Consider the following 12,984-nt stretch of genomic DNA (forward strand, 5'->3'; position numbering starts at 1 on the left):
TGACTTCTTCAACATCATCAAAAACTAAACTGAAGCGGGACAGATGGCCAGACGAACGGACACACAGACCAAAAACATGATGTCCCTAGGATTGGCATATTAATTATTAAAAAAAAATATATCGCTGAAGCCAGGGTGTTTCTTATACGAGTTACAAACCCGTTTATTTACATTTAATAAAGGAAAATGTTATTCCATTACTAGTATATTCTCAAAACACATCCAACTCTTTGCATTTCTTTTTTTCAAAACCAACTTTTCCCCCTGAAATCGGGGTTTCTATTTAATAAAAAATTACCTTTGTCCAAGTTGTTATTTATTTATTTATATTTATTTTTCTTTATTATTTTTTATAAAGATAATGATAAATTAGCCAGCTATTTGCGATATTTTTGTGCAGCTGAACTTTTATGTGAATGCCTTTTTTACACTATAATCACTGTGTTTAGAAATGACGACGAACGAAATTGTTCCAAGTCTGCTGTTCTAAGTTTAGAGAAGGGACATCACGAGACTCTATTCTAAGTTGTATTGTACATTGCTATGTTTCTACTATATTTCAAGTCATCGTTTCAAAAGTTCTAGCGTTGTCATCAGGAATTGATTATTATGGCAGTGTGACCATGGGATGACTCGCTTCGCGAATCATTAATTTTCCTGCCGTACCAATATAAAGTTGGGTGCTACACCTCTGTCGACAGCAGCTTGAAGCATGGCATATTTTCTACAAATCGTTGTGAAAACGACAAAGATGAAACCACTCCTCCGTGACTTAAATCTTCATGGATATCTGTAAACACGCCTGTACGGAGGAAGGGCTCATTTGAAATGTTAATGGATATAGATCATGCCAAATCAATAAGAAGCAAACCTAACTACACAAAGATGTAGAGAAAATGAATGGTTAGCTTGAAAAATAAATATACTCTCTCTATATTAAATCTATCTTCGATTGCAATGAGTATGCTTCTTTAGGATAAGGGGGCTGCCCCACTCATTGCAATTATTCTCTTTCTTACAATATTAAATATACCCAAAATGTGTGGCCTGTGTGAATTCAATTAAAACATGTCCTTAGGAGCTATGCTGCCAATTTTTTTTATACATTAAAAACATTTCAGTACAGACCATTTACTTTTAATGGGTGCTATGGATTTCACCCCAAACTTTAGATTTCTTTGGTTTTCATTAAAGCCTGGCAAAAATATAACCTTATCACATATAATTAAATATTGTTAGAAATATGAAAACAGTCGAATGTCTTAATACTTTTTTTCAAGTGGCCTTTTTTTCAATTGAGGAAGATTCAATGGTTATTTTATTTTATTAAAAATACACTCTTTAATACATTGTCTTATAAATCTTTAATATCTACATTTTTCTGATGAAAATACTCTACTCATGAAAACATTCTAGTCAAGAAGCATACATGTCTGAATATATTTCTTTAAAACAGTTCTAGTCATAATGACATTCCTTGTTTATAAGTGTTCCAGTATTTAATAATTATACCATATTTTATGTCATAAATTGGATAATGACACTATGTTAAAGTTTCAGTTTTGGTTAAAATGTTTTTTATCTGAAAATGCCTGTTCATTTGATGTTGGTTTTCAGCGTGTCCAGTGTTTGTTGTTTTAAAATGTTTTTTTTTTCTTCACAAGAAACTTGGTTTAGTGTAACTGCTTGTTTAAACTGTATTTTGGCTGATAAAAAAAATATTTTTCCTACCTACCGACCCTTCAGTCTGAAGGTACAGTCGGAAAACTGCAAACAAACATATTGTTAAGGTTGGCCTCATTTAAGTTCAGAAAGGTTTTAAAATGTAAACAACAGAAAAAATGAAAAACGAAATAAAAAAGAGACAAGAACCATTTCTTCAAAGATTTCCAACAAAAGACCACTCTCTAGTTATGTTTCCTTACTGGAAATAATCATCAATTATGTGCACCTTTATGACGTCATTTACCAGATAGAGTCTGTTTACCTGCACTATTAAGTGTCTTAAGTGATTGTCATTGTGAAAGATAAACTTTCTAAAAATAATATTTGTCCTGTAGGTACTTGATCACAATTTCCTAATGACAGCAGAGCTTGTTGTCACGTATAGGAATTTAATTTGATAAATAATTAATTATTAGTGCAATATAGCATCATATTTTTCCAACCACTTGCTCAACAGAGGAACAAAAGTGACGATGCCCCTAAATGCATGAAATGATGTTCACTAAAACCAAAGTTTCTACAGAAATGCATCAACTCAAAAGTTGTATATTGAGATTTTATACTAATTTTGAAAAACTTAAAGCATTTCTTTGTTGACAATGTATTTTTCATTCTTATTTTAGTCTGGACATGCACCAGCAGATTGAAGGATTAGAGAGCCAGTTACGAAAGAGTAATACTAGACTCTCAGAGATTGAGCATGAGTTAATATACAGTAAAGTAGCTGCTGAGAGTGAAGTTCTCAAACTTAGAGACGAACTTAACAAACTGAGGGACCGATATGATAGGTAGGAAAACTAGGATACTTGGATAGATTTGACCATGTATAGAATATTTCTCCTGTTAGGACAGTTTGATATATAAGATTAAACTAAAAGTAGATGTATAGATAGATCAAAAGTTGTAAAATATCTTATCACATAATTGCAAGTTAGTTTGGTGGAACCTGTTTCTTTTATAACTTAAAGATGATACATTTCGGTAGTCAAGATTTGTCTTTTTCAAAGATCTACAAAAAGATTATATAAAAAAGAAGATGTGGTATGATTGCCAATGAGACAACTATCCACAAAAGACCAAAATGACACAGACATTAACAACTATAGGTCATCGTACGGCCTTCAACAATGAGCAAAGCCCATACAGCATAGTCAGTGTTCTTTCTCTGAGACATAATCAAATATTGACTTTTTACCATACTAGAGTAATGTCCCTTTACAAAGGTAAAACTTGCTGAATTTTATATTTCCGTTCTTTAACTTTAGTTTCCCTCAATTCAACTAAATGTATGAATCTTGTACACAATGTTTATTACCACAATACACAGATCAAGTTTGAATTAAGGAAGTGTCAATGTTACTATTCTTAAGTTATGTATTTTTATAATTTTGTATGCAAGCAGGGGCATCATCTGTGTCCCATGGACACATTCACCATTTATTTTCACAACTGTTAATGTAAAATTAGAATAATTTAGAGAATTAAGCTTGAAAATTTTTCATCCCAATGGAATTTGGACCAAAGTAGAACTGAGATTAAGCAATTACACCTTGACTTGAAAAAATATTCAGCCTACATGAAAAATATAAATCAGCTAAAAATTGAAAATAAATGAGAGTCTGACATGTCTGAGATCAGCATTCAAAATTATAGATAAAAATGAAAATAGATACAATGTACCAAGAGAACAGAGGTCAGTTAACAAATTTTAAAAGAGATCATGTGAAATAGGGAGATATGTTGTATACTTAAAATTCAGAAATTATTGCAATGGGTTTATTATTGCAAAAAATGCACCAGGGTAATAATCGCAATTACTTAAACTTACATTGATTTTGATATTTTTTTATACAAATTAAACAGGTTTTTTCACAATATTGCAAAAATTAAAATCACATTTATTTTTAGTCCAAAAGACAAAATCGCAAATATAAATGCAATAGTTATTGAATTTACGTTATATTGAAATAAACAAATATATTAAGTTACAGTAATGAACATCAATTGGCCACTGGATTATAGGTGGGAGAAATATAGATTCCTACACTGCAACAAGTGTATTACGATATTTCTCCACTCGAGACAGTTAAATTTTATTATTTAAAGCGCGAGGCTTGCCGAGCTCTTTAAATAACTAAAATTTAACTGTCGAGAGTGGAGAAATATCGTAATACACGAGTTATAGTGTAGGAATCTGTTTCTCTAATGATTTTTATGCCCCATTTATGGGCATTATGTTTTCTGGTCTGTGCGTCCGTTCGTCCGTCTGTTCGTTCGTCCGTTCGTCCGTCTGTCCCGCTTCAGGTTAAAGTTTTTGGTCGAGGTAGTTTTTGATGAAGTTGGAGTCTAATCAACTTGAAACTTAGTATACATGTGCCCTATGATATGATCTTTCTAATTTAAATGCCAAATTAGAGTTTTGACCCCAATTTTACGGTTCACTGAACATAGAAAATGATAGTGCAAATTTCAGGTTAAAGTTTTTGGCTTCAGGTTAAAGTTTTTGGTCAAGGTAGTTTTTGATGAAGTTGAAGTCCAATCAACTTGAAACTTAGTATACATGTGCCCTATGATATGATCTTTCTAATTTAAATGCCAAATTAGAGTTTTGACCCCAATTTTACGGTTCACTGAACATAGAAAATGATAGTGCAAATTTCAGGTTAAAGTTTTTGGTCAAGGTAGTTTTTGATAAAGTAGAAGTCCAATCAACTTGAAACTTAGTATACATGTTCCCTTTGATAAGATCATTCTAATTTTAATGCCAAATTAGAGAATTTATTCCAATTTCACAGTCCTTTAAACATAGAAAATGATAGTGCGAGTGGGGCATCCGTGTACTGTGGACACATTCTTGTTATCCTTCTTTTTCAAAGATTTTCAGAAATTTGTGTTCTTTATATGCGACGTCATCAGGCATGGTCGCCTTTTTTCATGACGACACAATAGGAAAATTCAGAAGAAAACAAAACATTTAGACGTCATAATCAAATTTCGACTAATCATTTGCCGAGAACAGATTTTTCACTAGTGAGGAGAAATATTTTTCTCACACCGGTCAGGAAATGTGAAAATAGCACAAAAATTAGAGAATAAATATTTATATTTGGCAATTTTAATTGACAGAACTCGGTAAACTGTAAAGTTTAGAAAAAAAATATTTTCCAATTTTATTGCAGATTGTATGAAAGTCACAAGAAACTACAGAAAGTAAATCATAACCTAGAAGACAAATTACTCAAAGTTGTAAGTATTATTTTATTATTGACTGTCTATGTGTGTGTAAACCAGATTGTTTTCAGGGAATTTACCCCTTAAATTCACTAATACTATACAGGTAATATTCCAGGCATGTAGGCCTTGAGGCAGAGCCAATATTGACAGTGTCTATTAAGGAGTAATAATCTGTTCTTTCTCCCTCTCAAATTATTTAATTTATTTTACTGAATGCTCCGTTATTATTGTCTTCTGAATTTTGAGTTGAAAATTAAAAAATAACTCTGAAGTCATGTACATAATAAACCACCATAAAATGTATTTAAGTGCACAATTGATCAAGTGTCTCCATAAATGGGGATAGATATAAGGGATAGAGTAGAATATCTCCCTTCTATTAACCAATCAAAATCTGACATTTTAATGTGGAGGATAATATTACTTCCAACAGTACTTTAATAAGTGTAAATTCAGAAATTATTCAGTGCATTTATAATTGCAATTTTTCACAATTGGAAAAATGTGAGTCTTAATTATTTTGATTTTCTAAAAATCTGCGTTAAGCATGTTAAGTTATCTGTTTCACTTGGGACAATATCCCTAATGCTCCTTGAAATGAGGAACTCAAAAGTCATGTGTAAACAAAAATCCCTGTGTAGTGATATTTGAAACTTTTCTATGATAAACAAGTGACAGAGCTTAACCATTTGAGTTGATTAGAGAGTAGGGGAACACAGAATAAATGTATAAAATCTATGGAGCTACTAAATGTGTTCAAAGTAGTGTTGCCGGTTAATCGGTCGAACGATCGAATACCGAATACCAAAAACGCTAACCGGTTAACCGGACTTTTTTCAATTTCGATAGATTTGATATCAATTTGTGTTGAAAATCAAATAATTAAATAGTTGTTTTATTTACATATTGTCGTCAAGGTAATTAGTTTGACAGATCAATTGTCCAGTATATTGATTGCTATTGTTAATCCTAAAAACATAAAATTAATTAGAGTTCGGGGCAGGATCTTTAAGTAACATAATTAGTAAACATGTTTTTTTTAACAGTAACTTTAAATCAGTAATGAGATTTAATTTTACTAATTACTTCATTATTTCGTTTTCGATCTAATATTGTGTAAACCTACATTTAAATGTGCAACCTCCGTAGTGCAAGGGTTAGTCTTACTTTAAATTAAAAAATTGTGAAATGCAAACCAATGTGAATGTACTCAATGTATACGTGAAAGTACGAGTAACATGCTTAAAGAAAAAAGCAAACACAGTGAAGAAACAGGTCGTACAGCATGTACAATGACCTATAGTTGTTAATTTCTGTGTCATTTTGGTCTCTTGTGAAGAATTGTCTCATTGGCAATCATACCACATCTTCTTTTTTATAATTAATCATTTCAAATTGAAACACCCCCCATTATTTTCGGAGACAACAAGAGAAAAGGAAAGAATAATTGGTTTCAGACATATGACATATTCAATTCTACTAGATTAAGATTTTGTTTTTGGATTTTTTAATCTGAAGTTGGTACAAACGCTATACTTGATACGGTGTATTTGATTATTAAAAGTCAAACTTCGCCAGGAATCCTCACAGACAAGCCTTATATGCTAAAGGAAAAACTTCAATTCTAAAAGCGTATTTATGACTTGTCAAATTGACAATCATACCACATCTTATATCTATGTGTAGGGTTCTATTGATAAGGCTTTCACAACTTAAATTACCGGTTAACCGGAAAAACGATTATCCGAGTAACCGGTTAGGCAAAAGTGTACGATTTGACAACACTAGTTCAAAGTATTAAATTTTAAAAGACCTTATTGTTTTAAAAATGGGATTTTTTTACCATGAGGAGCTGCATCACAAAAGGATACTGGGGGTTTACTAATTTACAGAAAAAGTAATCTCACCTCGTACCCCGAAAATTTAACCACATATATGTCAAAATGTCTCAGCTTCGAAAGGAGCCATCACACATATCCAAGTTAACGATATGGACTGAGCAACAGAAGAAAACATTACAATTACCGCCTATGCTGAAACTAATACGCATCTTGACCCACTTATTAAAATGTGAGTTCATATAATTTTGATACTCACCCAGTGGCAATATTTGCATTAATGAAATCTTCTATATAAGTTCTGAAGTATAAATGTTAATTTCTTTTTTAAAGGTTTCTGGGTTTGAATCAGAAAAAATGGGATTACAAAAAGAAATGTCCTCAGTGACATCTAAACTAGTAGAAGCAAGGCTAGCTGTAACAGAAATGGAGGAAGAAAATGTAAGTTTTACTAGAGTTTACCGTAAAATTCATTTCTAGTTTGAGTCAAGTTTACCATGAATGTCGTTGTAAAAAAGTTTCAGTAGAGTCATTGTAAGTTATACAAAATGAAAACCACACCATTAAAACCTTGCATGTACAAATCATACCTCTGTTCCGACTTTGATCACCAAAAGCTTGAAACTGAATATCCATATTATTCTATTTTTTTCAGGATCGTTACAGAACAGATTGCAATATAGCTGTTCAGTTGTTACAATGTAGACCCTCTAATTTTATATCTCATAAATTAAACACGGTAAGTTACATTTACTCCAATTTGCAGAAAATACTTCAGCTTCTTTTGTATACAGGCTTTAAAATAAGTGTTTTTTTACATATAAAGTTATATGGATATGATGAGTGTCATAGCACACATTATGCTTCATTCCCAATATAATAGGTGTTGAGGTATGAAATGTTTGTATTTCAACCTTTATTTTCAATTATATTATATTTAGTTTGATTTTATTTGAAAATTGAATGCTAATTTTGACCAAAGTACATTTTGTATGAAACCCTTCAGCGCTTTATTATAAAAATGGTGCACGGGCAACGCTTTTACAACCCTAAAAATTTACTAAACAAAGCATTCAATACTTATAATTACATATTTTTGCTAAGATCCTGAAAACACAATTTCTTTAAAGTTTTCTTTTATTACCTGTCACTTTCATATGGAAGCTCATGTCATCATAAATGTTACATTTTATTTTGAAATGAAGGTCAATTTTAGAATGACGGGAGATTGATGATAGCCTATCAAAATATTCTATTATAATGAAATATACAATTAATTAGTTCATATGTTTTGTCTACAAAAAAGAATTGCACCTTTTAGAAAATATCAATGATAATTTTTTTAATTATTTAATTTAATAAACCTTTCGGCACTACTATTCTACTCTACTATACATTTTCATTCACTGAAAGTTCTTCATTTGCATAGATAGATAGATAGATTGCACAACTATCAAAAAAGTCCTTATTCTCAGAAGACAATGTGCGAAAGAAAAATATGGAAAAGTAGGAAGGTGATGAAAAAACCCCAAAGTAGTATGTATGAGGGGTTGAACAGGGGTAAAGGAACATGTCAGGTGGTAGGAAGCCATAGTTAAGGGGGAGAGAAAAGGGGGAAGATACTGGAGGAGTAAACAATTTGGATATTCTGGGAAAAGTGATTTGACTGAGATAAGGGGAGTGGAAGTGGGGGTTAGTAACTGGGAAGTAGGAATCAGGGACCCCCTGTTAACCCTGGCATGTATCATCTGATTGCAATTTGAATTGACATGCTTGTCTTTAGCTTATAACCTAATAAAGAATCAACTATTATTTTACTTTCACAGCTTCCAATAGAATTTCAAGAAAGAGTAAAGAAACACATGACCCAAGAACAAAGACTGAATTGTGAAGAAGCTCCAAAATCAGATGAATCAACACAATTAATCCGTGTTCCTATGCCAACATTCCCGCCAACTGCCATGGTGTATTCTATAAATAATCCTACTAAGGACGAGAAAAAGGAGGAGACGAATGGCCAAGTACCAATGAATCTCATTACCAAAGTATTAACACCAAATAAACCTCGCCGTAAACCTCGTCGAGTTTACTTGTGTGTCAAATGTAATGATGATGTTACATTTTATGATAAAGAGGTGCAAGTTAATATGTCACGTGACTCAGTAAGTAACCATAGTAACTCACGAGTTCATAGACCTCATGCTAGAGTACGTACCAATTCTGCAGAGACAGATATTTGACACAAGCTATTTATTATTTTGGATTATGTATATATGTTATAGAATTTCTCCACTGAATACTGCATTCACTGAGGTTGCACATGATCAAAGATTGTTTTACCATAGAAGGATCAACGTGAAATAGAAATACTCTTTGAGTTGACATTTTCTTCCTAAAATTGATGATAGGTACCAGAAGTTGTCTGGAATGTTCCTCATCATGAATGAAAACTAATATACATTATCCTGCTATTTAAAGTACAGATATGTCTTACTACAATGTACCAAAAAAAGAAGATATAAACATTTTTTGGTTCATAAAATAGTACAAATTGGTAAATATTTAACACCTACACCAGACTTTTTATATTGGATAGTATTTTCTTTTAAGGACATTACTTGAAAGACAGTGTAGCAAGCAATGGCCAAGTCATCAGGAACAATGGGAGCACACATAACAAGTGTATGGAAAAAAAGAAAAGAAAATGTATATGGTGCATTCTGAAATATTGTATTAATGGTAGCCACCATAAAGTTTAACCCATTTTATATCAGTGTCATCAGGATATGAAATTAGATGTATTTGGTGTTTTTGTGTATGTTTCATTTTAGTGAAATTTGGTTTAAAAGGTTAATCCATCATGCAGTTATGAATGAGGCTGGTTCTCATGTTATATAGAAAAGAGAATAATTGGGAGCTTAAATATAAAGATAATGTGCAAAATAGATAACGAAGAGAAAAATGGTCTAAAGAATTTAGAAAATGAATTATCAAGTTAACAAACTCCCCTCTCATGACTTTGTTACTAGGTATAGAGAATGGTCACCGACTATTTAACTCTGTGATAAATGGTGCCAATGAAATTATAAAATTGAATTGTCATGTTTGAAGATTGTAATTATGACTTAGATCTCTGTATTTTGATATGTGTTCTAATAAGCATTATGTTTGGATAAATGTGTTTTCCAATTTTACTCTGCATGCTCTGGGCCTGTCAGGAAGAATGTGCCTGAGTGGTTTAATTCGTTCCAACTACAGTTTCGTTAACCTTTCAACACTACGGTTGTGAGTTCCAATCCCACTCGTGGAAAGTTCCAATCCCACTCGTGGTGAGTTCCAATCCCACTCACGGTGAGTTCCAATCCCACTCGCGGTGAGTTCCAATCCCACTCGCGGCAAGTGTATTTGACTCCAATCTTAATTGACTAGGGGTTGTCAGCTTTTGACTGTGCTTCACTCTAGGCACTCTAGCTTCCTCCACCAATACCAATTGACCACTATGAAATAGCCATCAGTGCTGGAAGTGGTATTTTACATTAATCAATCAATCAATTAATTTTTTTGAATAGCCCTGCAATAAAGAATTAACAATATTAACTATTTTTGATGATTGTGATAATAATTGCTTTATTGAGAATGTTGGTGTCATAAGGTATATCAATGCCCTGTTTTCTTATTACCCATGTTAATTTTGTAAGTATTTTTTATTAACAGGGGAAGTTACTGAACAGGCTTGAAAAAATTACTTCACCATTAATTCAATTTTATTCAAAGAATATTTTTTTTTTTCTCACCCCTTTTATGTCATTTGATCTCTGGTGGAGAGTTGCCTCATAGGCAATTATACTACATCTTATATTTTGTCTATCTTCAGTTTAATATAAGCACACCAGTTTTTCATATCAGCAGAGTTACTGATCCTGTTGGAGAAAGCTAGTAATAGGAATATTTATTATCAAATATGAAAATTTATTTGTAATCCTCAATCGTTTACTAACTTTTTAAGATTTGTCTATGCTGAGAAATTGAATGTCTTATATGGTTAAACTTGAGGGGGTAAATCAAACTTCATACCAATTGGTTGTCCTCAGTTTATCAAGTAAAACTCAAGTTCATTGATGCGGATGAAAAGAAATCTTACTAAATTTGTTTATTTTAGATTATGAAAAACTAGATTTAAGATGTTTTATGAAATAATATATGTATAAGTTGTAATATACTCAATTTTATTTTCTGTTTTTACATGTTAAGTTATATCAGTGTATCTAGCTAGTTTTTACATGTGTTTATGAGGAATAGGCCGGATGGCTGCACCATTCAAACTAAAAAAATAACAACAGATGTTCAATTGAAATTGAACTAATCACTGGTTAAGTAATTTTAACATTTTTAATATCTTTATACTTTGAGAAGTAGTTGAAAACACTGACCTTTACATTTGCTTGCCTTCATCAGTGTCATATATGTTTCCATTGAACAACCCTGTTATATTTTCTTACTCTACTCTACATGATATAAAATTTACAGTAAACACAGGTTGTACCCTGTCTTGTGCATATATTAAACCCCAACTTATTAGAATTTATTATAGAAAAACGTGTAAAATTTCATGTATGATAGGTTACAGTAATACACCCCCTTTTTTTCCAAACAATGCCCTTGTCAGTCCATAAATCTGTTCATCAAAATTTCCAACTACATATTATTCAGCTTAGTTACAGGTGTACTGTGTAATTCATTGTCAGATCTGTAGAGCATTTTAATAATAAGTTGGCAGATCTGACAATGAGTTACACAGTACACCTGTAACTAAGCTGAGTAATATGTAGTTGGAAATTTTGATGGACAGATTTATGGACTGACAAAGGCATTGTTGGAAAAAAGGGGGATGTATTACTGTAACACATCGTACATGAAATTTTACATGTTTTCTATAATAATAAGAGGTAATTATTGATTATTTCAGTTTTTAAAAAGAAAAATTTCTTGTCACCACGGTTTACTTTATATTTACTCAGTGTTACTTGAGGAATACCCTGTGTGATGGCTCATGTACATCACTATCGTCTCATCATCATGCAAGTTTAATTTTTAAATTATACATTATTATCAAATTATTCTTATTCAATGCATATCTTTAACGCATAATATTCTAATACTTTTGTCAGTTTTGTGCCAAAAAATATTTTAATGTTTATAATTTTAGTATATACATACATGTATATCATAGTGTATAATTGGCTGTGTATGAAATGTATATCAAACATACTGGACTGACATCAATTTAGATTTTAGGTAGAAAATATACTTACATGATTACAGCATTTTTTAATACAAATACGCTGTTTTTTGGTGTGTATAGTACAGAGACTTTTACTATGGTAGACTTTTGAAAAAGGGGTGTATAATACCTATTCTAATGCAATTATTTTGTATTAATGGTTCTGATTGCATGACAGTAAGCGTAAAATTCTCTATCTCCTTGTCTGTAACTAAGGAAGCCGACATTTTGAATTGCTGAATGTATTGACATGTAATTTCTACAATAATAAGCCAAAAAACTCACATGTTGCACCTAAAAATCTTCTTTTTATCAAATTTTAATTCATTCTGAAGCGGCACAGAAGCCAGAAACACCAGGTGTTTATGTTTGACACTAGAAGCATACCTATGATGTCACCTAGTGTAGGGACCAAAGAAGATAACATCTTTTCGCGTAATTTTCTTTAATGAAGATTTTACACTGAAATTTAATTGAAATTTAATTATGAACTTGTTTTGCATTAGAATAGAGATAACTGTATTGTATTTTGAAGCTTTTCGTACGTCCATCCATAGTTTTACTGTGGCAAATACTAAAAACTAATAAGGAAAACTACCGATGGACGTCCTTAAAGCTTCAAATACAATACAGTTATCTCTTAATTGTTTCAAAAAATAGGCACAAAATTTGATAAGAAAGGGTCAAACACAAAAAGTACCTAGAAAGATCAGTTTATTTACAATACTTTTTATAGATTATTGTTGATCATCTCAACAAGATTGATTATATCGCTTGTAGTGAGAAAAGCAATTGAGTTAAGATGACCAATGATAATCTGTTTATCGCTATTTTACATATGGCGATGTTGATTATATCCTTGACAACAGGCAAGTGTGCCCTTAATTTCTAGCAATAATTTTTCAT

General features: G+C 31.6%; 1 protein-coding gene across 2 annotated transcripts in view; it reads left to right on the forward strand.

Annotated features, from left to right (window-relative positions):
- LOC143069771 (tight junction-associated protein 1-like) overlaps positions 1-12,984 on the forward strand; it is a 19,681-nt gene extending 6,697 nt beyond the window's left edge. The window contains exons 4-9 of one of the 2 annotated variants that reach the window (XM_076244545.1): positions 2,349-2,513; positions 4,905-4,971; positions 7,131-7,238; positions 7,453-7,536; positions 8,624-8,959; positions 9,408-12,984. In XM_076244545.1, coding sequence (XP_076100660.1) covers positions 2,349-2,513; positions 4,905-4,971; positions 7,131-7,238; positions 7,453-7,536; positions 8,624-8,959; positions 9,408-9,419 — 772 coding nt within the window. In that variant the 3' untranslated portion in view covers positions 9,420-12,984. Of the gene's footprint in view, positions 1-2,348; positions 2,514-4,904; positions 4,972-7,130; positions 7,239-7,452; positions 7,537-8,623 lie in introns of both variants that reach the window. The other variant, XM_076244544.1, reaches the window with a different exon arrangement.

This window comes from Mytilus galloprovincialis, chromosome 3 (genome assembly GCF_965363235.1).
Source record: "Mytilus galloprovincialis chromosome 3, xbMytGall1.hap1.1, whole genome shotgun sequence".
NCBI classification, from domain to species: domain Eukaryota; kingdom Metazoa; phylum Mollusca; class Bivalvia; order Mytilida; family Mytilidae; genus Mytilus; species Mytilus galloprovincialis.